Source organism: Scyliorhinus canicula, chromosome 11, assembly GCF_902713615.1.
Source record: "Scyliorhinus canicula chromosome 11, sScyCan1.1, whole genome shotgun sequence".
NCBI classification, from domain to species: domain Eukaryota; kingdom Metazoa; phylum Chordata; class Chondrichthyes; order Carcharhiniformes; family Scyliorhinidae; genus Scyliorhinus; species Scyliorhinus canicula.
The window spans coordinates 26,088,737-26,115,018 of NC_052156.1; the positions used below are offsets into that span (position 1 = coordinate 26,088,737).

At 45.7% G+C, this 26,282-nt stretch overlaps 1 protein-coding gene across 19 annotated transcripts in view; it reads left to right on the forward strand.

Annotated features, from left to right (window-relative positions):
• Window positions 1–26,282, forward strand: part of atp2b2 (ATPase plasma membrane Ca2+ transporting 2) — a 999,595-nt gene that overhangs the window by 694,981 nt on the left and 278,332 nt on the right. For all 19 annotated transcript variants that reach the window (XM_038812615.1, XM_038812611.1, XM_038812620.1 and 16 more), the window contains 2 exons: window positions 15,415–15,672; window positions 19,096–19,221. In XM_038812615.1, coding sequence (XP_038668543.1) covers window positions 15,415–15,672; window positions 19,096–19,221 — 384 coding nt within the window. The remainder of the gene's footprint in view (window positions 1–15,414; window positions 15,673–19,095; window positions 19,222–26,282) is intronic.

The following is a 26,282-nucleotide window of genomic DNA, read 5'->3' on the forward strand; positions in this document are numbered from 1 at the left end:
AAATTTGATTGATGACAGAAAAGGCTGGGCAGCAATTGCGACAGCTACATATCCATTCCTGATGTGGGAATGTCCTTCTTTCTATTCTACCAGCAATCTGCAGGCACCAAACATGCTGCAGCAGGAATGGGAAAACTCAATCAGCATTTCCCAGGCTGTTGGTGAGTGCACTCCAAAGGCCCTTTTAAAATCATCGGCTAGGCCACTCTGTGCTAATGGGCGGAGCTTGCACACCAACATACTCTTGTGTCCATTTGTAGCTCGGAATTTCAATCCGGGTCCTAATCACATATTAGGAGCCCCGTTTGAATCCTTTAATAAGGTTCCCATCTACTTCAGACTGGACACTTGGTCGCCTTGTGAAGTTCCCAGAGAAATGGGCAGCACAGTAGCATTGTGGAGAGCACAATTGCTTCACAGCTCCAGGGGTCCAGGTTCGATTCCGGCTTGGGTCACTGCCTGTGCGGAGTCTGTACATCCTCCCCGTGTGTGCGTGGGTTTCCTCCGGGTGCTCCGGTTTTCTCCCACAGGCCAAAGATGTGCAGGTTAGGTGGATTGGCCATGTTAAATTGCCCTTAGTGTCCAAAATTGCCCTTAGTGTTGGGTGGGGTTACTGGGTTGTGGGGATAGGGTGGAAGTGTTGACCTTGGGTAGGGTGCTCTTTCCAAGAGCCGGTGCAAACTCGATGGGCCGAATGGCCTCCTTTTGCACTGTAATTTCTATGATAATCTATGAAATTGGCCACAGATAGGATTAAGGCTGCATCAAAGTAAATGCAGCCCTTTGATTTCAGGGCTATACTGCCTTGTTTAAGTTCAGAAGAACAATATGAAGTATTATACCATTCCAAACATCTGTTTTGTAGTTCCCAAATGACAAGATCAATTTCTTGCACTAAATTCCATCTGTATTGGCGTGTCTCCCAATAATATTATTGATCTATTGATCACTGCTGCATTCAAATTTAGCAAAGATTGTTGTTTGGAATGCTACCTACAAAACGTGGTATGGTGCGAATTACAAATCAAATTAGGAACAGTTGATTATGCACTTTTCAGGGTTAGGATCAGATAAATTTTAATCATCCAGATTTTCCGAGGAGTGGCAGTCGAATGGCACTGCGCTCCTACTTTTCTCCGCCATGTCAGAGCTCCGCATTTCTGGCCAGGACCTCCCATCCTGGCTTCTTTCGAAATTCAGAGCATACCTTCAACCCGACTGCTTCCCCATGGCACTGGATCATCAAGCGAAGATAATCCAGGCCCCCTTCATGGGGCACCAGCTGCCGTATTCTGGCAAATGTTCACCAACATTGAAACACTTTGAGACTGTTTTTCAATGTGTTTGTGTATGAGTGCCAGAGTGCATGGGTGATTTTCACAGTAACTTCAGTGCTGTGTTAATGTAAGCCTACTTGTGACAGTAATGAAAAAGATTCTGGGTGAATGTGTAGGTGGGTAAGGGGGTAGAGTGGATAGTGAGAAAAGGGGTTGGGTGTTGAGGTCAAACCGACTTGGGTTGGGGGGGTCAGGGTGGGGAGTTGGCTGGTGGGAGTTTTCAGGTCTGGTCAGGAAGGAGTTGAGGGAAACCAGAGAGGAGTCAGGGGATGGGGTCGTCGAGGATGAAGAGTCGGGAGGTGAGGTCAGGTTGAGTTGGGAGGGAATCAGGTGGTTGGAGTGAGTGAAGTCGGGGCGGGGAGTGTGGGGGGGAGGGTCAGTGTGGGAGTCAGGTTGAGGAAAGTTGGGTCCGAGGAGGGAGGTCGGATGTCAGGGGAGGTCAAGTCAGGTCTGGTCGGGGAGAATCGGTGGGGGTATTCGGAGGGTATATATGGGCTATTGCAGGGAGTGGGGAGGGTGGTCAGTTGTGTCGTTACCCAAGCATTAGATGCAGGGTGGCCCCTTTGGTGGGTTCTCTGGTGGTGGAGGTGGCTCGCCACGGGCCTTTGGCAGGATCTGCCAGTCCTGTCAACATCCACGTCGTTTTGAACGGCCCACCATCCCATCGCCCGGGGAACCCCCTGTGGGGGGAGTAACCTTCAGCAGGACTGGAAGATTCTGCTGGTGGGAAGGGCTAGAAAGTCCCACTCGTTTTGTTTTCTGTCCAACATTTCCTGCGTAGCTATTCAGATCAATAAGTCGGTACCCGGCAAATTTTCCAATTCTAAGTTGGAATTGGGGACGCTTCCAGGTTCTCGGTAGCAGGGGAATTTCCCAGCGGAAGTTCAAACTTCCTGGGTAATTCCCATGGAGTCAGTGCACTAGGCCTTACGAGGGGCCCCAACATGTATCTTCGGGGGCTTCGTCCAGTCTTTGATAATCTGGAGACTGGAGCCCGTGTCCTATTCCGCTGTCCAACACACCCTGGGAAACTGGAATATTCTTCTTTCAAAATCCTCTGTTTTACGAAATTGTCAAGTGTCTTTTATTTGTCTTGTAAAATGAAATCCTCCATTCCAGAGTGCCTGTTTTACATGCTCACTGTGGGTAATACAAAATCAGTTTTCATTTCTGACTGAAGAGTTCCCATAATTGCTTTAGTGAAGCTTCCAAGTTGTGGAAGTCATGTGGTGATTATGGAGCTAACATTTTGAGTCTGGATGACTCTTTGTCAAACATAGAAAAGAAAAGCAGGAGGAGGCCATTTGGCCCTTCGAGCCATCTCCACTATTCATTATGATCAAGGCTGATCATCGAGTTCAATAACCTTATCCCACCTTCCTCCCATATCCCTTGATCCCTTTAGCCCCAAGAGCTATACCTAATTCCTGCTTGAAATTACACAATGTTTTGGCTTCAACTACTTTCTGTGGTTGTCACAGATTCACCATTCTCTGGGTGAAGAAATTTCTCATCACCTCAGTCCTAAAAGGTTTACCCCTTATCCTCAAACAATGACCATTTGTTCTGGACTCTACGACCATCAGGGACATTCTTTCTGAATTTACCCTGTCTAATCCTGTTAGAATTTTGTAAGTTTCTATGATATCCCCTCTCACTCTTCTAAACTCCAATGACTAGAACCCTAAGCGACTTAGTCTCTCCTCATATGACAGTCCCACCATCCCAGGAATCAGCCTGGTAAACCCCCTCCATGGCAAGAACATCCTTCTTCAGATAAGGACACCAAAACTGCACATAATACTCCAGGTGTGGGCTCATCAATGCCCTATACAATTGCAGTAGAACATCTCTATTCCTGTACTAAAATCCACTCGCTATGAAGGCCAACATACCATTTGCCTTCTTTATTGCCTGCTGTACCTGCGTGCTTACTTTCAGCTTTGACAGAGTCACCCAGACTCAAAACGTCAGCTCTCATTTCTCTCCACAGATGCTTTCAGACGTGCTGAGATTGTCCAGCATTTTCTGTTTTTGTTTCAGATTCCAGCATCCGCAGTAATTTGCTTTTATTTGTGTGGTGATGATATTTCCGTGCAGCGTCTGCGCTTACTGGTTTAGATCCTGGCCTTGTCTGAGTACAGACAAGGAGGAATTTAGGCAGAGACTATTTTCTAAATGGGGAAATGCTTAGGAAATCAGAAGCACAAAGGGACTTGGGAGTCCTTGTTCACAATTCTCTTCCGGTTAACGTGCAGGTTCAGTCAGCGGTTAAGAAGACAAATGCAATGTTAGCATTAATGTCAAGAGGGCTAGAATACCAGTCCAAGGATGTACTTCTGAGGCTGTATAAGGCTCTGGTCAGACCCCATTTAGAGTATTGTGAGCAGTTTTGGGCCCCGTATCTAAGGAAGGATGTGCTGGCCTTGGAAAGGGTCCCGAGGAGGTTCACAAGAATGATCCCTGGAATGAAGAACTTGTTGTGGAGATGCCGACGTTGGACTGGGGTGAGCACAGTAAGAAGTCTTACAACACCAGGTTAAAGTCCAACAGTTTTGATTCAAAGACTAGCTTCGGAGCACTGCTCCTTCCTCAGGTGAATGAAGAGGGATGTTCCAGAAACATATATATAGACAAAGTCAAAGATGCAAGACAATGCTTAGAATGCGAGCATTTGCAGGTAATTAAGTCTTTACAAATCCAGAGATAGGGGTAACCCCAGGTTAAAGAGGTATGAATTGTCTCAAGCCAGGACAGTTGGTAGGATTTTGCAAATCCAGGCCAGATGGTGGGGGATGAATGTAATGCGACACCTCAACCGGTACCTGGGATTCATGTCGCATTACTACTGGTTTCCAGAGCACTTGTGAAACAACAGAAAGAAAAACAGCAAAGATTGCCCTGAATACCGCAAAGTGTTAAAATTACACCAAACAAAATTAGCTTAAATAAAATGCCCAGCAAAAACTCAGATTAATTAAAATATGTGGTTGAGTAAATATCTTTTTCAATATTTCTATTCACTAAGAAAAAAATTCCAATACTAATTTACAAAATATTCCAACAAATTTAGACATTTTAACAACAATATGCCCCCAGCCCAGCCCACCCAAACCCGACTTGAACAAAAACCTTCCTCCATCTCTTAAAACCTCCTCAACCTCCCCCCCCCATCTAACCCCGCCCCCATTTGCTGATGATAATGAGCTCCTCAAAAAAGATGATGATCGGCAGCCACTTAGAATAAATCCCCTCCTCCGACCCCCTTATGATGTACTTAATTTTTTCCAGATGCAGGACCTCCGACAAATCCCCCAGGGTCCTTAGGGGGGGGGGGGGGGCGCGGGGCGATCGGACCCCGGGGGGTGCCCCCACGGTGGCCAGGCCCGCGATCGGGCCCACCGATCGGCGGGCGGGCGGGCCAGTACCGTGGGGCCACTCCTTTTCTTCCGCCGCCGCCACGGCCTCCACCATGGCAGAGGCGGAAGAGAATCCCCCAGCACGCCTGGTGACGTCAGCGGCAGCCTACGCACCGGCGCATGCGCGAACTGGCGAAGGCCTTTCGGCCAGCCCCGGCAAGGGCGGCGGGCGTCAAAGGCCGTTGGTGCCGGTTTTGGCGCCAGTCGGCGTGGTGCCAACCACTCTGGCGCGGGCGTCGCCCCTCAATGTGAGGGCTTGGCCCCTAAAGGTGCAGAGAATTCCGGAGTGGTTGGTGCCACTTCGCTACGCTGGGACCCCCCCCCCCCGCCCCGCCGGGTAGGGGAGAATCCGCCCCTTGTCTCCAAAAGTGACCCGGAGGTGAGCCGGGTACACCGCGCCGAAACGGACTTTACTCCTGTAGAGTGCCGCCTAGGCCTTGTTGAACCGAGCTCACCATTTTACCAACTATTCCGTGACATCCTGACAAATTCTGACAGGATGGCCCTCCCGTCTGCACTCTTGAGTGTCTTTTGCCCACCTCAGAACGTGTTCCTTGACCACCCGACAATAATCGCCCGTGGTGGCTCCCCAAATCTGGGCTTCTGTCTCAATGATTGGTCGGCCCGGTCCACTTCAGGAGGGCAGCGACACCACAGAGACCTCCGCCATTTTCTTCTCCTCTTTGAGGCCTGAGGGACTTCTGAGTCAGACAAAGACCCTTTGTTCGACTTCTTCTTCGCGTTATAATCTCCAAACCTCACACACTGGAGGCTTGGGGGGGGGGGGGGGGGGGGGATAAAAAGGGCCAAAAACCAATCCCGAAGCAGGAGCCACCTTGTGCGCGACCGTTCACCTCATGGCTGCCACCTGAAGTCCTGTTGTAATAAATAATTGACAAATGGCTGTAAAAAGAATTTTGGATTGGTGTGTTATTGGGATGGTAATACTATGGTTTAAAATTGACATTCAGGAGCCAGGATCAAGACTTTGAGGAGACAGTTGGCTGTGAAGAGAAAAACCTAGCTGCTACCTATTTTTCTCTCCATTATCACTGTTGGCAGCTTTCAACTGCCTCGCCTTGTTTTCACAACAATATTTCTGTGACTGTTAACTTGCTCAACCACTCCCTGGCCTTCATATTTGATCCCCTTGTTGCCAATAATAATTTTACAAGCTATGTTCATCCTAGTGGTTCCCCATGATCTGGTGTCCTATATTTTCTGGTTCATGTCCAATGTGTACAAAGTTGAAAGTAACTGGTATATCTAAAGCCGCCATAGTCCTAGATGACCACAGGCTGTTTTTTCTCTCTGAGGGGGTGAAATGATTGGTGGCGATTTAACCTGAGGATCACCACACCTCAGGTGAGGGACAATGTTGAGAAGGCAGGGCCTTCATGAATAACCTCAGCTGGAATTGAACTCACTGTTAACCACGCTCTGCATCATGAACCAGCTGTTCCACCAACTGAGCTAAACCGCATCCCTCTAACTGGTAGACAGCTGCTGTAGCCATCCATCATTGTCTCTGGTTGGACCACATTAAGTGAGTTCAGGTTTTGTACCCCTTTATTCACTACCAACTATCTGCTTAAACCTCTAACCTCTCTGGTCCCATCTGCCCTCACTTCCAAGAAAAGTTGAGAGGGTTTCTGGACTTCATTGGACATAAAGCACTTTCGGACAGCCTGAAGTTGTGAAATGGATTGTATAAATGTCAGTCTTTCTTTTCTTCCTACCTGTTCACCTTCCTTTGCTGCTTTTCCCTTTTCCTAGCCCACTCCCACTTGGGTTCCCCCTCTTCTAGCCTTTATCTTTGCCTTTCTCTGGCTAATCCCCTATCACTCCTCATCACCTCTCTGAGCTCATTTTGTCTCGAAACCATCTCTCTGCCCCTTTGACACCTTTCCCACTAAACTGATAACCACCGACCTTCCCTTTCTGGCCTGTTTGCAAGCAGATAACCCTTTCCCTTGCTGTTCCCACCCCTTTTCAAAATAAACCCTTGCAAAGTACTGTCGTTCTGCAATCTCCCTTTGTCTAAAATGTCCTTGAATGCCTCTGACAGATCTCCCAGGTTGCTCACAATAGCGTCCTGTATTTCAATCTTTTGTGGAGACTCCAGGACAATCCTTGCTGGTTGGCAACACTAGTTTTTAATGAAACCTTTAAATAGTCCAGCACAATGCACCTTTGTGTGGTGGAGATCTGCTTCCAATCGGCAAGTCCTCAGTTTGACAGTTTGAAATTGTAGGCAGCCAAGTGCAACTAACACTTGAACTTCAATTAAGTCTGGCCGTCACTGCTCAATAACACTTACAGTTTGGCCAGTGGTGCGTCTATTGCTCTTGTTGTATGCAACATAGAAAAGAGGGAAGTCTTGGGGGAAAGAAAGCTCCTTCTATATAGGAACAGTTACATTTGTGAGTATTAGTTCATTTACATTATTTTAAACTTTTGAATATCCTTTACTTCCTTAAATAATGTTTCAAAGAATTTTATTTTTGGAAAAGGAAACATTTAAGCATTAAAAAAGCAAATAAGACAAGACAAACCTTAAAAATATTGCAGGGTTATAAGATCATAATTCCTGTGTCTCAGCGGAACTGTGTGGGAAATGAAAGATATTCCGTTAACTTGTCCTTTCCATTTTATCAATGAACATCCGAAACATCAGTGATATCATTCAGTTGGTCGCACTGAAGCAATGTCAACAGAAAGTAGTGTTCAATAAACTAGGGGAAGTATTTACACACCAACTCCAATTAAAGAAATCAACTACAACTGAAATGGAGCGGCAAATTGTAGCTTTCATTCATATTTTTTACTGGGAACATCCTAAACACATGGGGCTGGATCCTCACCTTCACCAGCAGCGCACTTATGCCGGTTGATTTCCCGACGGCGTTGGGGTGGCCACAATGGGAAACCCCATTGGCCGGCTGCTGGGATGGAGGATCCCGCTGCTGGCGAGGGCGCGTCGTGCCACAAAATGGTTCTGGCGGGCCAGCGAATCCCTCCCATTGTTCTTTTGAGTCCTGAATCGGTATGTTTTGATTGATTGCACATGATGCCAAAGGCTCAATTTCACCTTTTCCCATTCATTATTTTGGACAAAATTAAATAGATAAAATTCATGTTCTGTCCCTGAACTTTTGAAGTTTCTACTCCCAAAACACACTGGTTACCGACAGCCTCAATTTGCTCTCTTACAGCTCAGGATAAAATACGTTCACTTAATGTTTTCTCCAAATTGTGCTCATTAGTTTAATAAAGGCCAGTTGATTCAAATTTCCTTGTCTTGCTAAATTCAATTCGCTGATCGGTTGCATTTCATTACTAAGTTTTGGAACAGGGTTGTTTACCAAAGACTGAATCATTCCTTAATAACTTGCGTTATTACCTACATTCTCAGTCTGTCACTAGTTCTGCAGATTGTGCCAATGCAGTGGCACTGGTTGGATTATTGGGCAGAAATGTCACCCTACTTAGGGCTGGGAATGCTGATGAGTGGGCACATCCCAAGTTCTTCAGGCTGGCTTTGCGCCCCCCCCCCCCCCCCCCCCCCCCCCCCCCCATGGTCCCAGCTATGGCCACAGGCCACCCTTCCTCATCACTGTGGTGGTTCAGCACCTGTGGTTATTATTTCATTTAAGAGTTATAAAAATGTTGAGAGGGTACCTCAAGAAACAGCTGTATGCAACTATTTCCTAGCTGGAGGGCCGCAAGTCACCATAAATTGGATGGCACCAATCGGCCAATTCAAGGAAGATCACTGCCTGGTAACTGTTTCCCACATGATGCCCCAGATGTTGGGGTCTTGATCAGAAACCCAAATTCATGCCAATCAGCGAACCAAAGCCACTAGTTCCTCCTTATTTGGAAAGAGGGCTTATTTTAATGTTATTTTAACTACCCATTAAGTGGCAACTGCCAATGAGCTTGTTGCAGTTGATTTGGTGCAACTTGGGGCAGCATGGTAGCACAGTGGGTAGCACTGTTGCTTCACAGCTCCAGGGTCCCAAGTTCGATTCCCGGCTTGGGTCACTGACTGTGTGGAGTCTGCACGTTCTCCCCTTGTCTGCGAGGGTTTCCTCTGGGTGCTCCGTTTTCCTCCCATAAGTCCCAAAAGACATGCTCTGAGGTTAACTGGACATTCTGAATTCTCCCTCTGTGTACCCGAACAGGTGGCGGAATATGGCGACTAGGGGCTTTTCACAGTAACTCCATTGCGGTGCTAATATAAGCCTACATGTGACAATAAAGATTATTATTATTACTTAACGGGAACTGAAAAAACGGCCAATACTGTAATTCAGGAGTAACTTTCTCAAACAATTTGTGAGTCCTTTAACAGTTCTAAAAATGAAACATACACAAATTCAGTTGATTTGTGTAATAGATTTAAACTATGTCTCAGCAGCAAATATCTGATATCCATTTTGCTGAGACCACGAACCATTTGGCAAGTGGCACTCTCTTCTCATACTGTATAAAGTTGTTGCTTCCCTGACATCTTATGATTGTGCTGATGAGTGCACGATGAAAAGCTTCAACAACATTTTTTTTTTCAGCAATACACAAGTTTTGTAACGCCAACTGACTAAATGACAGTGTAGCAAGTTGACTTCTGCACTGATATATCAGGATTGGTCACACAGACAGAAATTGAAGTTCTTTGGTTTACTTCAGTTTCCTAAAATAGAATTTTAAAGATATTAGGAAGTCTAAAGGAAACTTATGATCCTGGATTTTCACTGAGTCAGGATGACTTCGGAACCATTTAAAAATGGTGGGCCTGCCTGAATTTTGGGAGTCCCTTGAAAGGGTGCAATATGGTTTCTGCCAAAAGCCCATATCTGGCATGCCAAACCAGGCTGGCACAATTGTGGGCATAGGTAAATCCTACCACTCTGCAATTTTCATGGAGTCAGGCTAGGTTTTTAAAGTGAGTGGTTCACAGCCCCTCAGAGGAGTCATGGACCCCAATGCTATGAGGGGGCCTTTTAAAGAGCAAGTTCAAAAGGTTCCCCATCTCATGCCCTCATGCCAAGCTCTGCCCTTTCCCCCGCTCCAATGGTCCTTCTTGCCCCTTTGCCAAGCCTCATACAGCAAAGGGCTTGGTTGAGAGCCCAGACAACCATTAAAAACAGGACAACACGGTGGCGCAGTGGTTAGCCCTGCTGCCTCATGACGCTGAGGTCCCAGGTTCCATCTGGGTCACTGACCGTGTGGAATTTGCACATTTCTCCCCGTGTTTCTGTGGGATTCGCCCCCACAACCCAAAGATGTGCAGGGTAGGTGGATTGGCCACGCTAAATTGCCCCTTAATTGGAAAAAAATACTTGGGTACTCTAAATTTATTTAACAGAAAGTTTGTTGAAACATCTGTGCCTCAGAGTAAACATTATTTGATTGACAGCTCAGGCTCTATGATCTCAGCTGTCAATTTCACAATGTTTATTTACACAATGCTCAGTGGTTTCAAGGGCTTGTGGGTTTTTTATTGATGCTTTAAAGGGTCTGGATATTTTACACCTATATTAACTCAGTGAAGTAGCTTCTTTTCAACTTAGGAGAAAGTTATGAATGAATTATTATTTGTCACAGATTTTCTTTACACATGCTACTGCCACTACAGGGTTCATCAGTTCTAGACAGTGCATAGAGGTCAATGGGCATGGAAGTGACATCGCTTGACATGGGGGCCACGAGGGCCATAGGCAGTGAGAGGAAGGGCAGATTTTGATTTGATTTGATATGATTTATTGTCTCATGTACCGAAGTACACCGAAATGTATTTTTCTGTGGCCAAGCAAACGTACACAGTATGTACATAGTAGACAAAAGAATAATCAACAGAGAACATTGACAAATAGTACATCGACAAACAGTGATTTGTTACAGTGCGGAACAAGGGGCCAAACAAACAAATACATGAGCAAGAGCAGCATAGGGCGTCATGAATAGTCTTCTTACAGGGAACAGATCAGTCTGTGGGGGAATCGTTGAGGAGTCTTGTAGCTGTGGGGAAGAAGCTGTTCCTATGTCTGGATGTGCGAGTCTTCAGACTTCTGTACCTTCTGCCTGATGGAAGGGTCTGGAAGAAGGCAATGCCTGGGTGGGAGGGGCTTGCATTAGAGGCTGTATGTGGTGTGTGAAAAGGCAGGGCTTGACATAGAGGACATGAAGGCCATAGATGGTGGGTGGAGGAGGACAATAAATGGCAAAGATGGGCAAGGAGAGTGTTTGGAGGGTGAGGGGATGAATGATTGTGAGGGGTGAAGGGCCTTTGTGTTTTCATTTTACCTGAAACAAACTCCTCCAGCCCCTGTTAAACAGCCCTCCTTAGTATCTAGAAGCCTTTGTGGCAATGAAGATCCTGCCTTTCTAGGCACTTTCTCCCAAGGCAGCCGAGAATTTCCCTGATACTGCTACGTGCCTTGAGAATGAAACTCCAACCATGCTAACCCATGCTAGAAGCCCTGTATGTGGATGTGTAGGTGCACATGGTTGTATGTATGTTACATTTGTACATATAACTAGATTTTAATGACTTTAGAATGTGAAGCCCTCTTCAGATGCCAGTGCTTCAAAAGTTGTAATTTGGGCTTGAATATGTAGCTTACTACAATTTGGGTGTATATAACATGCAATGAAAGAGCTATGGGCATTGGAAACTTTGCAACAGGTTGACAGGTGGACAGACTACCTGATGTATGATACAGTATTGTTGAGTATCCTTACTTTAGTATCTGTCTTAAGGTCTGCCATCTCCTCCAGTAACTGTTACCTGATCAGAGATAACGGAGACATTTTCCTACTTTTAAAACTTAAGTGCCACATTTTCATTTTTTTACTCCTTGTGAACAGAAGGTGCATATTTATGCTTTTCACACGATATACGGTCTTTTTGAAAAAAGATTAAGAAAGCACTGGATAAGACAAGAGAGCAAGGAAAAGCAGTTTGGGCCAGTGTGCTTATTTCCCAGTTTTTACTGGTTTAAGGTATACATGACGAGTTCAGACCACTATTCTTATTTCCCAGTTCCACTATTTTATTTTCCTTCTGGTAATCGTTAAGTTGTTTTATTTCTCAGTGAGTAATGCACATAGCAACAGATCATCAGATTCACAGAGTTGAATCAACAAGACATTAATGCTATTTTATGGGCAGCATGCTAGCACAAGTGGATAGCAGTGTGGCTTCACAGCGCCAGGGTCCCAGGTTCGATTCCCCACTGGGTCACTGTCTGTGGGAGTCTGCCTGTTCTCCCCATGTGTGCGTGGGTTTCCTCCGGGTGCTCCGGTTTCCTCCCACAGTCCAAAGATGTGCAGGTTAGGTGGATTGGCCATGCTAAATTACCCTTAGTGACCAAAAAGGTTAGGAGGGGTTATTGGGTTACAGGGATAGGGTGGAAGTGAGGGCTTAATGTGGGTCAGTGCAGACTCGATGGGCCGAATGGCCTCCTTCTGCACTGTATGTTCTATGTTCTAAGACAGTGGGCAGTATAGTCACAGCTTTAAATATTGGGTTTAGCGTTTTCACTTTGAGCAAGTTGGCTTCATATTTTATTCAAAATTGTGCTTGTTTTCCAAGGTGAAGTTATTCACAAACTTTCATTTGCAGAAAGTAAAACCTTGCAAAAATGAACACAGACTTAGATTTTAGAACATCATGTTTTTTTCCTCATATTCCTTGATATATCTGAGGGTGAACCTTCAGATGAGAAGAAGAATGAGTACTGTATGAGAAGAAGAATTCTGCTTGCCAAATGGTAACACAGTTAACAATGTTTTATCACAAGAATAAGAATTATTTTAAAAAGAGCATCTGTATCAGTGATGCTCAAATGTTTTCATCTGTGGACCACATAGGTGGGGACGAAAGACACCACGGACTAGTCTTACTCCACCTGATTTCACTTGATGCTACAAAAATACTCTGCAGGAATAATGGGAGGAACGTCACTACAGTTGCTGAGATGCCAGTGAGGTGATATCTGGCTCCAAACTGGGCAGCCTCAGTCTCATGCCAGGCTCCATGGTGACCTGGTTTTTGTTCCTGAATGTAAAAGATCCCATAACACTATTTTACAGAAGAACGGGGGAGTTAATCTGATGTCTTGGTCAATATTTATGCCTCAATCAACATCACAATAAATAGTTTATCTGGTTATTATCAGATTGCTGTTTCTAGATTACCGCGTGCATATTAGCTGCCGGATTTCCTACATATAGCGACTCTTCAAAACATAATCCATTGGCGATAAAGTACTTTGAGTCGTCCAGTGGTCATGGAAAGTGCTTTATAAATGCAAGTTTTACTTTGTTTTTTACCCCAGGTGTGTATGAGATTTGTGCTTCCTATGCTGTAGCATTAGTGTAAATGTTGCTTATAAAACTACGCTGCTGTTGCTCATGCTTATGATGACCCGTTTTGCGCACATGGTAAACAGTCTGGTTGTGTGATGCCACACGCATGGTGAGAATGAGGGCCCTGGCTTCTCATGTGCCCCTGGGCATGGCATTGCACAGCAGTGAATTGTGCTTTGGACCAGAGTCCATGAAGCACACTTTGAGAACCTCTGGTCTAGTCCACCTCCTCTGCATAGCCAGGTTTCAATGAACTGAAAATGACTTTAAAAATAATTTATGCAGAGTCATTTACTGGTTTCATTCATAGACACTGGTCTTTTCTTTGTCACCTAAATGTACTTTTTAATATTTAGAAACTTGTAACAGATACCTGTCTAATAGTGCCATTGTACCTTTAAAAAAAGCAGCAATTTTGAGAGCCTTCTTGCAAACAGGTGTGGTTAAAGCATCATGCTAATTAATTTGATCAGGAGGTAGGGCCAACTTGCTGTTTTTGAACTCGTGCAGAAGATCAGCAAAACCTGACAGGCACAGGATGTGTGCTTGAATGTTTTGCCTTAGGGCAGAATCTTGCGCTCCTCTGAATGAGAGTTCAGAGGTGGGGGGAGTGAACGTAATCTCCCCAAGAGCCTGCCCGCCCCAACCCAGATGCAATTTTATGCTTGGGCGGGAAACTTGCCCTTTTACCTATTAAGGCCCTTAATCCCACCTAGCCTCAATTTTTAGGTTGGCAGGAGTGAGTGCTGATAGGCTGGGGCATTCACACTTTTCCTTATCGTGGGCGGGAAAAGGGGTTACCTCAGTCTGAAGCCCTCCCCCCCCCCCCCCCCCCCCCTTCCCCCGTCAGAGTTGAGGCACCCTCCTCCCAGGATCTCCTGGGCCCCTTCCCTTTCCTGGTCTACCCTCCCCAGTGTCATGATTACCCTCTCCTGATCCGCCTAGGTGTCCCCATCCTCCTGTCCCCTGACTTTGGGCGGGATTCTCCGTTTTGCCGGCAGCGTGGGGCTGCCCCACAATGGGAAACCCCATTGACCGGCCAGCGGAACGGAGATCCCGCTGGTGGGTCGGGGCAGAAATGTGGCGTGGCGGGGCGGAGAATCAAGCCGCTTACCTTTTCAAAGGTTTTGAGGCTTAGTCCCAGGCAGAGCACTGCAGTACCTCAACTGGCCACTGCAGCGCTGTGCCTGGTCGGGCTGAAGAGCTGTCATCCAATCTAATTGGCGGGACTTCCTGGGGTGGAGGGACATTCCCCTCACTGCCAATCAATGCTCAAGTAGCGTTAAATGGTAATGGAGATTCAAGAGTCGGTGGATGTGCATTTGTCGCTGAATCTCAGGATGGTGAGTGCCGATTGCTCACCATCCTTAAAATTCTACCCTGACAGTTTAGAAGATTGGAGTGAGTTGAGCTGGAAAATCCAATGTAAACCTAGTTAATGCTTGAACCAAGGTAGACAGTGCAAAGTGCTGTGTTCTTGAATCTTTAGTTTCTGATGTATTTCACCGCCCATTTCATTCTATTCAGGCTTGGCGTACCATAGACCTTGGACGGGATTCTCCGCCGGCGCGATGCTCCGTTTTGCAAGCAGCCCAGGGGGTTTCCCGACGGCGTAGGGCTGTCCCACAATGGCAAACCCCATTGACCAGCTGGCATTACGGAGCATCCCGCCGGTGGGGTGAAGCATAAAATGTGGCGCAGTGGGACAGAACATTCCGCCCTTTGGCTTTATCTACAATTTCCCAATTCGTACAAAACATGTTCGACCACAGTTCTGCAATTGAACGTAGAAAATTGATAGCTGGCAATTATCACTACTTCCTGATTTAAATAAAGCTGCCTCAGGGGCATTAATCCTCATAGCACACAGCAGAGGATAACATATTGACAATGATCTGCTTACCATCTGATACTAATAGAGTAGTATCTTCATGTCTTCACTTGAAAACCAACCGTTTCAATTTTATCCTAATTTAAAACTGATCTACAAATAATAACCCAAGAGATCTATTCTATTAAGTGCTCATAGCACATTATAACACTTTTATTAAAGAAGTATTGCTGTACTAAAATAAGGTTAAGTCCCAACAGTAAGAACAGGTCAGGTTTTGAGCAGGTAAGTATCAACCAGGCGGGTAAGATTAAAGATGGCCCATTTGCATTCAGAGTCATTCCTATGAAGGAATTGAATAGACAGTGGGGATGGTTGGCAGCAGACAATTGAGCTCATCCTTTGCAGGCAACTTGCAGCTAAATTAATTCTGTATCTTCTCTCTCCACAGTATGCGGTAGTGCTGCCGGTGGTGTGGAAGATGAGGGGGAATCTGAAGCAGGGTGGATTGAAGGAGCTGCAATCCTACTCTCCGTATTCTGTGTGGTTTTTGTAACTGCCTTTAATGACTGGAGCAAAGAGAAGCAGTTTCGAGGTTTGCAAAGCCGGATTGAACAAGAGCAGAAGTTCGCTGTTGTCAGGGGAGGCCAAGTCATCCAAATCCCGGTGTCAGAAATTGTCACTGGTGAAATTGCACAAGTTAAATACGGTAAGCCTGAATAATAGATTCAATTGATTGTAATCAAAGGAAGCACGTATTCCTCTTAACACTGTGCACCCAAAACAAAACTCATGGGGATGATTTTCTTTTATTTAAATGGTTAGTTTATCAACAAAAATGTAGTGCATTTTTTTGAATTCTTTCCTTTTTTTGATCCCACCCATATACCAGGACCCACTGAGACACACACTCTTCATGAGAGCTATAACTGACCTGTCTTTTGGTCCATATGCACCATTGGAAAAATAATCCTATCGTCCTTGCTCAGATAAGGAGCATCTAGTGCCATTTGTAATTATTTTTGATGGTCACCGAGGAGAATGCTAGTCACGTCCTGAAAAATTTGTCTAAGAACCTGACTTTATCCTCTCTTTCTTTACGTTTCCCTGTTTTCTCAGCTGAGAGAATGGGCAGGTAACTGGCCTCCAGGGCCGGTGCTAGGAATTGCGGGCCCAATTAGAAAAGTGATGGCGGGGCCCCTACTCTACAAAAGTAAAAATTTATGTATGTTTATATTTCGTGTAGTATGCTCGTCTTTAACCAAAAAAAAACATTAAATGCTTGATATACAAAAATTTTGAAACTTACTTACCCGGGCGGAAGGATTTGGCGGCGCAGGGCTGAAGGATTTGTCGACGGTAATGCGGTGCGTTCCCCAAAAGTAAAAACTACCCTATAGTTCCTCTTAGAATACAGAAAAGGCTTCAAACGGTAACTCTGTCGCCGCTGGCGCGGGGCCCCCTTAAGGTGCGGGGCCCAATTTGATGAAATTGGTCAAATAAGGCTTAAAACCGGCCCTGCTGGCCAATAGAGTTCAGTGGCGTTTTATAATTGTCTGAGAGGAGATGCAAAAGAATCCCCTTGGTTGAATCTGTCCCCAGTTGTCTTCCCTCCCTGTATTCAATTTTGCACCATTAATTGCTTTGCACATGCTACTCTGAAAATATATCTTTAGGTTTAAATGGGTTTGCTTTCTTTTTTTTTGTCCTGCTAATAAACATCACTCCTAATATGTTTCCGCTGCTAACAGCTCTGCTTTCGCAGATGGAGTAGATGAAGTCAGAAACTCAATATGCAAATCTACATCCTTGTCAATTGAAGCTGCAGTGTCCTGCATTACCACAGCATCCATTTTGATCTCATTTAAGACAATTGTAGTGGCTACGCATTAATGGGCTGGAATTGTTTTGTACGATTTCATTAAAACCCTTGGTACCCGATTAATTAGTTTGGATTAACGGTTATTATGTTTTCTGTTTATTTTTATCCTGTCTGTCCTTCACACCTTTTCAAGGAATTCTGTGCTCATCACAGATTAATAATACTTGAAATAAACGTCAAAACTTTAATATAGAATTGCTATAGCACAGAAGGAGGTCATTCGGCCCATTGAGTCTGCACAGACTCTCCGAAAGAGCACCCTACCTAGGCCCTATCCTTCACCATATTCCCATAGCTCTGTCTGACCTTTGGATACTTAAGGGCAATTTAGCATGCCCAATCAACCTAAACCGCATATCTTTGGGAGGAAACCGGAGCACCCACAGGAAACCCACACAGGGAGAAAGCACAAACTCCACAGACAGTCGCTCGAGATCGGAATTGAACCTGGTGTTGTGAGGCAGCATTGTGAACCACCCACTGTGTCATCATGCTTCCCTCATTGTTCATTGTTTAAAGCAGACGTATTAGTAGCTCAAATACTACAAAAGTCATGCAAGTGGCCACCTCAATTTGCATTAAATTTATTCTTAACTCTTTCATGGGATGCGAGTGTTGCTGGCAAGGTTACCATCCCTAATTGCTCCGAGTAGGTGACGGTGAGCTGCCTCCTTGAACTGTTGCAGTCCATCTGGCGCAGGTACACCCACAATGCTGTTAGGAAGGGAGTTCCCCTTTTTGATATAGAGCGGGATTTACTAACCACCCCGCTGCGGAGTTGGAGGCAGCCCGCCAGCGGGATCTACCAACCCCACCCTTGCCAACAGGATTTCCCAATGACAGCACCCCTCGTCGCTGGGAAATCTGTGGGCCAGCGGGGACCAGAATTTCTCGCCGACGTGAACAGCCGGTCGATCCCACCCATAGTTTGTTGTCAGGGTAATGTGTGACTTGGAGGTGCTGGCAATCCCATGAGATTGTTGCTCCTTTCTTCTTGGGGGTTTGGAAATGTTGTCAAAGGAGATTTGGTAATTTGCTGCAATTAATCGTGGATATGGTACAGACTGCTGCGACCGGCAGTGATTTCAGTGAAAATTTAAGGCAGTGCGGCTTTGATCTAGATGGTGTCAAATATCGTGGGCGGGATTCTCCGACCCACCGCCGGGCCGGAGAATCGCCGGGGGGGGGGATGGCGTGTATCCCGCCCCGACGCCGGCTGCCGATTTCTCCGGCGCTGGTTTTTCGGCGAGGGCGGGATCGCGTTGCGCCGTCGTGGCCGTTGATAGCGCCCCCCTCCCCGGCAATTCTCTGCTCCGCAATGGGCCGAGTGGCCGCCCGTTTTCGGCCAGTCCCGCTGCGGAGTTATTGAGGTGGGGCGGGGGAGATCTGGCCCCGGGAGGGGGGCCACGATGGCCTGGCCCGCCATAGGGGCCCACCGATCTGCGGGTGGGCCTTTGCCGTGGGGCCACTCTTTCCCTCCGCGCCGGCCACTGTAATGGTCCGCTATGGCCGGCGTGGAGAAGAACTCCCCTGTGCATGCGCTGGGATCACGCCAGAACACGCTGACGCTCTCGCGTATGTGCCAACTTGCACTGGCTGGCGGAGGCCCTTCGCCGCCAGTTGGCGCGGTGCCAACCCTGCCGGCGCCAGCCTAGCCCCTGAAGGTGTGCAGGATTCCGCACCTTCCGGCCGGCCCGACGCCGGAGTGGTTCACGCCACTCCTCGGCGCCGGTACGGCCCACCCCGTCGGTTAGCGGAGAATCGTGGCCCTTGAGTGTTGCTGGGGGTGCTCTCATCCAGGCAAGCGGAGAGGACTGCATCACACTCGTGCATGTGATGTTGAGCAGGATTTGGGGAGTCAGGAGGTGAGTCACTTGCTGCAGAATTCCCAGCCTCTGACGTGACCTTTTAGCTACAGTAATTATAAACATTACAATTGTCCTCTTGCACTGCAAGAAATAGGCAAGTTTCAACCCAAAACTATTTTTAGTAAGACTTGATGGCCAGCAGAAAGATAAAGCTTTTTGATTTCACTTTTCTGGACTGGATGCAGACCCATGTTCCAGAGATCAAAGCTTTGTTGTTCAATTATATAACCATTAATTTTTACTTGATTTTTTTTGTTTTGTTAAACTTTAAAACTTTTATACTGACCGAATCTAATTGCTCCATAATTGTCTGCATTGGAAATGCACAATAAATTACCTGACAGTCTGTTCCTGATTATTTTATTTTGTCTTTACTTATCAGGTGATCTGCTCCCTGCAGATGGAATTTTAATTCAGGGAAATGACCTTAAAATTGATGAAAGTTCTTTAACTGGAGAATCTGATCATGTGCGTAAGTCCGCTGACAAGGACCCTATGCTACTTTCTGGTGAGTAGCCTGGTGATATTATTGCATGAGACAGCAAAGAGTGAATTCGATAAAGAATGATGGGCAATCTTCTTGTGAGGAATAAACCTTGGAGCAACATTCAACCTCATGGGGGCCTCACAATCCATCAGAGAGGAGGAAAGGGGCAGAATATGAGAGAACCATATAAATCGGCATGTCTCAAGCACTGATGGGCAGCTCGCATATATAAACAGGAAATCCTGTTAGGCGAGCAGAGAACATGAAAAGGTCAACGTGTTAAAGGGATGGGCTGGGCTGATCAGGTCAATGAGGGTGGTGTGTCATAGCGGGGGGCATTAATAAAAAGACTGGGATTTTGAAGAAGCGAAGGTCAGAGCAAAATGGTATTATACTGTAGTCCTCAAATTCCTTAAATCATTTATTAATAAAATGGATGAGAATTGCTTCCCATCATCCCTTCATCTGATGCTGGTTCTGGCCATTTCCCATCCTGCATCACCCATGCATTTTTCGGAGGTGTGGGTTTTGGTTTTGTGTTGTGCAAGTGACATGTTGATAGTGATCAAAATAGCATCAGGTTCCCCAAAACGTTAGCAGATCCCTATTAGCATATAGTATTTGGGTCCTGACATGAGCACTGGCTGCCTAAACGGAGGCCAACTCGCAGCAAGAGAACTTGGGTGGGAAATGGGTTATACTCCCCTCGTCACTGACCCATTCACACTGAAACGGGACAGACAAAGATCCAGCCAGAGGATCAGAAGTGTGACAGCGTGGATAGAAATTTGTTTGAAAGGTAGAAAACAGAGTTATGTTTAATGGATATTTTTCAGACTGGAGGGATACGAACAATGATGTCGCCCTAGGGTCCAGATTAGAACTATTGCCGTAAAAACAGTAAATGATCCGGACTATAAGTTCATGATTGATCATGAAGAGGACAGTAAGTGACTTAAGGAAGAGATGGACAGTTTAGTAGATTAAGCAGATATATGTCATTGAAATTTAATGCAGAGAAATATGAGCTGAAACAAAATGGCAGTAAAATAAGAGAGGACATATATATTAAATTGTGAAACTTTATTAGAGTAGAGCTGCCCTGAGGAAATTTAGATACATAAATATTTAGAAGTGGGGGAAACGTTGATAAAACTGTCAAAAAGCATTGTGATCTTAATTTTTATAAAGGGACACAGAGCATTAAAGCAAAGAGGTAACATTGAATCTATTTAGATTTTATTTCTTTTTCTTCACACAGCTATTTGTTATCATAAATAATGGATTGGAGCTGTAGATATATAAAACTGTGCCACAGTGCAACTTCGTTTTTGCCTTTCTGAATTTGATGTTAAATATGAATTTCACTGCTGCAATAACATGAGGGCAAATTGCAAGATGGTTATGGGTTTAATCATACCTTTCAGTAAATTCACCATGTTTGGCACTTTTGTCCAACCATAATTTTGGAAGGAAGCATTTCTGTTTGAATTGAAGAAGGCACAATATTGTGTTCTGAAATATTCTCTGAATGTATGCTGAAGCTACAAAAAAACTTGCGGTAGTTCTAGCTAAAACTTTTACATGTTCTCAAATGTAGTCCACTGAAATTGTGTCATCTGTGAACAGAGAGGATTTCTCATGCCAAATCAAATAATGGCTGGAGTTTGTTAACTAACATTGGGACCCTGGCGTCAGGCTCATTTCCGGGTTGGGAACCCGGAAGTGGCTCTGGCTGGACACCTAGAGGCGGCCATTTAAAAGCTGCCTCTGTGTGCCCTGTCTGATTGAGGGCAGGACAGCAGCAGGATCAGGAAATCGGCAGGCAGCCCACTGGGAGAGTTGGGCGGAGTAAATATAGGTAGGAGAACAGAAAGACAACTCAAGATGGAGCCATTATCTGAAGAATTATAAAAAGAGTTTTAAAATATAAGTGCGGCCACAGCACATCAGGCGGCCATTGTTGAGGGGGAGCCACTTAACATGTAAAATTTTCAGCAGCTGTAGTCCTCTGATCCCTATGGCTCCAGGGTTGGGGAGGATTAAAGGAGACCTAAATGGTCCCTGACCTTTTGCCAGGTGACTGCCTCGAGGCAATGACCATCTTTGCCTCAGTAGGGCTCCATCCATCGTTGGGAAGATCCCGGCATGAGATCCTCTATTTCTCTCCCACTCCCATCTCCAAACCCAATTCTGTAGGATAGGAAAAATTCAGCCCAATGGTAAGCATAGCGGGAAGCATAGATTCTGACTCTCTGGAAGATTGATTTGGATTAATTTCTGTAGAGGTAAAAGCAAATGAATATTCCAATTCCTTGCAACGCCACACCAAACGAAAAATGCATTGAGGATCAGAAATTGGAAACATCGAATCATCGAGGAAATGAAAAATGGGAAAGCGGACACATTCTCAATGATTATTAGTTTTTATCAGCTTTCACTTGTGAACTGGACTGACAGGAAGATTTTTGACACTAACCTGCTGACAACCTTTCACCTCTGGATTTTAAGGATTCATAGAGGGGCAAAATGAGCATGCCAAGGCTATGCAATCTGTAACACCGTTTTTTTGACATCCTTACCTTCAATAAACATTCCAGCAGGCTATTTTTAGCTCTGTCAGCAGACATGTACTTCAATGACTTCCACCATTCCACAAGGACTAATTTACTGTGTCAAGGATAATGAAAGACAGCGCGTGCTGTAGCAATGTGTCATTGCAGTGTGTGTGAAACATATTGAACATTTTGAAATATGTCAAGGTTTTGGCTCACAGCTTCAGACACAGATTTAGAAATCCGCATTTGTCACAAACAAAATTGTAGATTTAAAGCTAATTATAAAATGTATTCTTTCCAGCAGCTGTGCTAATTACAGAGACGAACAAATCTTAACGAGGCTGCAATCTGTCTGCTATACATGTAAAAATGGGGATTAAGATTAAACCTTCATATTTGTCTGCATTGAGAGTTTAAGCTTCTAGTTTTGGTAACAGTTATTACCCACTTCCTTGAAATGTAAACATATTTTATATTTATTTGCGCCACGTCATTGCACTATTTAAGGCGGTGACAGCCGCGTTGTTGAAGAATTAATCTGGATTTCGGACAGTCTGTGAAGGGCCTCCTGTTAAAATTCCATTCAAGCACCAAAAATCCTTTTGCAGAAGACCCACCCCCATTAGACCCATCCCAGCCCCGTCATTCGATCCCCCAACCCTCCCATCAGACCCCCCATCAGAGACCCTCATCAAAGGGGCCTCACGGTAGCATGGTGGTTAGCATCAATGCTTCACAGCTCCAGGGTCCCAGGTTCGATTCCCGGCTGGGTCACTGTCTGTGTGGAGTCTGCACGTCCTCCCTGTGTGTGCGTGGGTTTCCTCCGGGTGCTCCGGTTTCCTCCCACAGTCCAAAGATGTGCGGGTTAGGTGGATTGGCCATGCTAAATTGCCCGTAGTGTAAGGTTAATGGGGGGATTGTTGGTATACGGGTTACGTGAGTTTAAGTAGGGTGATCATTGCTCGGCACAACATCGAGGGCCGAAGGGCCTGTTCTGTGCTGTACTGTTCTATGTTCTATGTTCTAAAGGCCACCGCCTGAAAGCTGAATAACAGCCCAGGCATAGAGTGAAAATTTTGCATTCACCCTGCCCTAATATCTGCTGTCTCAGACACAAGTTTTAAAGCAAACGTTGTAACAAGTGTCAGAGGCTTCCTCAAAAGGCAAGTACACTTCAAATGGCTTCTAATCCCTTGATAATCTTTGAAATGCAAATCTTCCATTCAATTTCATGTCGTAGTACATTGCACTAGGCAGTGGTTGAGCATTTTATTACTCCAGAGACAGGTGCTTGGTGAGTTGTTTATCCATCTGTCCCTTCACGCTTGAATACATCTGAAGTACCCTGCTTTGATACTAACTACAAACTCACACTTGCTATGATTGACAGATCCTCACCACAACAAAAGCAGCTAAGAGCTTTCTGCTGTGGAAAATAGGAAGTGAAAGCACTTAACTGCTTTCGATGTGGTGAGGAACTGTCAATCATAGCACGAATGTGTATAGACATTGTGGTTAGCTGGGGGTTTCAGGCAAGGAGGGCATTGGGAAGGTGGGGAGAGGCCGTCCTTATACCTATGCAGGTTTTATTTATATTTCAATGGACTTTGGGGGACATCTCAGTCATGCACTGAGCCACTGACCCCTTGATCCACCATGGGGTCCAATTGCAGCAAATCCTGTCATTAAGATTACTGTGGGAGTCGGTGCATAATAATGGGGTGGGGGGGGGGGGGAAGACTCGGGCTTCCACGCTGTTAATCATATACAAATGGGTGCAAATCACCGATTTGCATTCTCCCTCCGGCACGGGGCGTGTAGCTCGCTTTAGCTGCCAGCGCCATTTTCTGCCCCACGCTCCATTCTCCACCGGATTGGGAAACCCACTGGCAGAGTCGGGCAATGGAGAATCCACCCCGAAGAATTGTGTTTGATGAATAATAACGTTATCCTGGTCTCTACCGATGTCACATCAGAGCTAGCCACTGGAAGCCACAGTGTTTGCCTTCCAGTTTTCTTTCCTCTCTCTGAGTGTGAGGCTCTGGAAAGTCAAACACAACGTAATTCATTATGATCTTGCAAGGTAGGACAGACAAGATTCACTCATTCAGCTATTTCATATTTTTCCACCCTATTGTTTTCACAGTTTTAAAGTATTAAATCATGGGATAATATGGTCTGCCTGTATTGAGTTCCAACATGTTGAGCAGAATTTTACCAGCCGCTAGATGATGGGGGAGGAGGGAGCCTGGCAAGGAGCCACATTAGTTTGGCTCTCCGATAGTGTCCCGACCCCAGGGATGCTACCTAAACGCGCAATAAAGAGGGCTAAAAGGGGTCATGAAATATCTTTGGCTAACAGGGTTAAGGAAAATCCCAAAGCCTTTTATTCGTATGTAAGGAGCAAGAGGGTAACTAGAGAAAGGATTGGCCCACTCAAAGAAAAAAAGAGGGAATTTATGTGTGGACTCAGAGGAAATGGGTGAGATTCTTAATGAGTACTTTGCATCGGTATTCACAAAGGAGAGGGACAAGACGGATGTTCAGACTAGGGATGGATGTTTAAATACTCTAGGTCAAGTTGTCATACGGAAGGGGGAAGTTTTGGGTATTCTAAAAGACATTAAGGTGGACAAGTCCCCAGGACCGGATGGGATCTATCCCAGGTTACTGAAGGAAGCGAGGGTTGAAATAGCTGAGGCCTTAACAGACATCTTTGCAGCATCCTTGAGCACGGGTGATGTCCCGGAGGACTGGAGAATTGGTAATGTTGTCCCTTTGTTTAAGAAGGGTAGCAGGGATAATCCAGGGAATTATAGACCCGTGAGCTTGACGTCAGTGGTAGGCAAACTGTTGGAGAAGATACTGAGCGATAGGATCTATTCACATCTGGAAGAAAATAGACTTATCTGTGATAGGCAGCATGGTTTTGTGCAGGGAAGGTCATGTCTTACAAACCTAATAGAATTCTTTGAGGAAGTGACAAAGTTAATTGATGAGGGAAGGGCTGTAGATGTCATATACATGGACATGGATATAAAGATATAAGGATATAAGGCGTTTGATAAGGTTTCCCATGGCAGGTTGATGGAAAAAGTGAAGTCGTATGGGGTTTAGGGTGTACAGCTAGATGGATAAAGAACTGGCTGGGCAACAGGAGACAGAGAGTAGTGGTGGATGGGAGTGTCTCAAAATGGAGAAGGGTGACTAGTGGTGTTCCACAGGGAACAGTGCTCAGACCACTGCTGTTTGTGATCTACATAAATGACCTGGAGGAAGGTATAGGTGGTCTGATTAGCAAGTTTGCAGATGATACTAAGATTGGTGGAGTTGCAGATAGCGAGGAGGACTGTCAGAGAATACAACAAAATATAGATAGATTGGAGAGTTGGGCAGAGAAATGGCAGATGGAGTTCAATCCAGGCAAATGCGAGGTGATGCATTTTGGAAGATCAAATTCAAGAGCGGACTATATGGTCAATGGAAGGGTCTTGGGGAAAGTTGATGTACAGAGAGATCTGGGAGTTCAGGTCCATTGTACCCTGAAGGTGGCAACGCAGGTTGATAGAGTGGTCAAGAAGGCATACAGCATGCTTGCCTTCATCGGACGGGGTATTGAGTACAAGAGTTGGCAGGTCATGTTACAGTTGTATAGGACTTTGGTTCGGCCACATTTGGAATACTGCATGCAGTTCTGGTCGCCACATTACCAGAAGGATGTGGATGCTTTGGCGAGGGTGCAGAGGAGGTTCACCAGGATGTTGCCTGGTATGGAGGGTGCTAGCTATGAAGAAAGGTTGAGTAGATTAGGATTGTTTTCGTTGGAAAGACAGAGGTTGAGGGGGGACCTGATTGAGGTCTACAAAATTATGAGAGGTATGGACAGGACAGGGTGGATAGCAACAAGCTTTTCCCAAGAGTGGGGGTGTCAGTTACGAGGGGTCACTATTTCAAGGTGAGAGGGAGAAAGTTTAAGGGAGATGTGCGTGGAAAGTTTTTTACGCAGAGGGTGGTGGGTGCCTGGAACGCTTTACCAGCGGAGGTGGTAGAGGCGGGCACGATAGCATCATTTAAGAGGCATCTAGAGAGGTATATGAACGGGCGGGAACAGAGGGAAGTAGACCTTGGAAAACAGGAGACAGGTTTAGTAAAGGATCTGGATCGGCGCAGGCTGGGAGGGCCGAAGGGCCTGTTCCTGTGCTGTAATTTTCTTTGTTCTTTGTTGTTCTAATGGCGGGTTGCGACACAGATCGGCTGCTTGCTCTAAGGAGGTGGACAACCAATTTGCATCATTGAAGGGACTATTAAGGACTACTTTAGGGGCCGGCAGGTATATGGAGCAAGTCTCTCTGTAGCAGGCCAGAGGCCTGCATTCATTGAAGTGGGATGCTTCTTGTCCACATGGGCCGGAACAGTAACCTCTACAGGCCAATTAATTCCTCTGTGGAGGGGTTTGCCCTTCAATCAGTGTGGCCTTCCCCTTCTGCCATCTTAAATTTAAGGTGTCCTTGCCTCTTAAGCGGG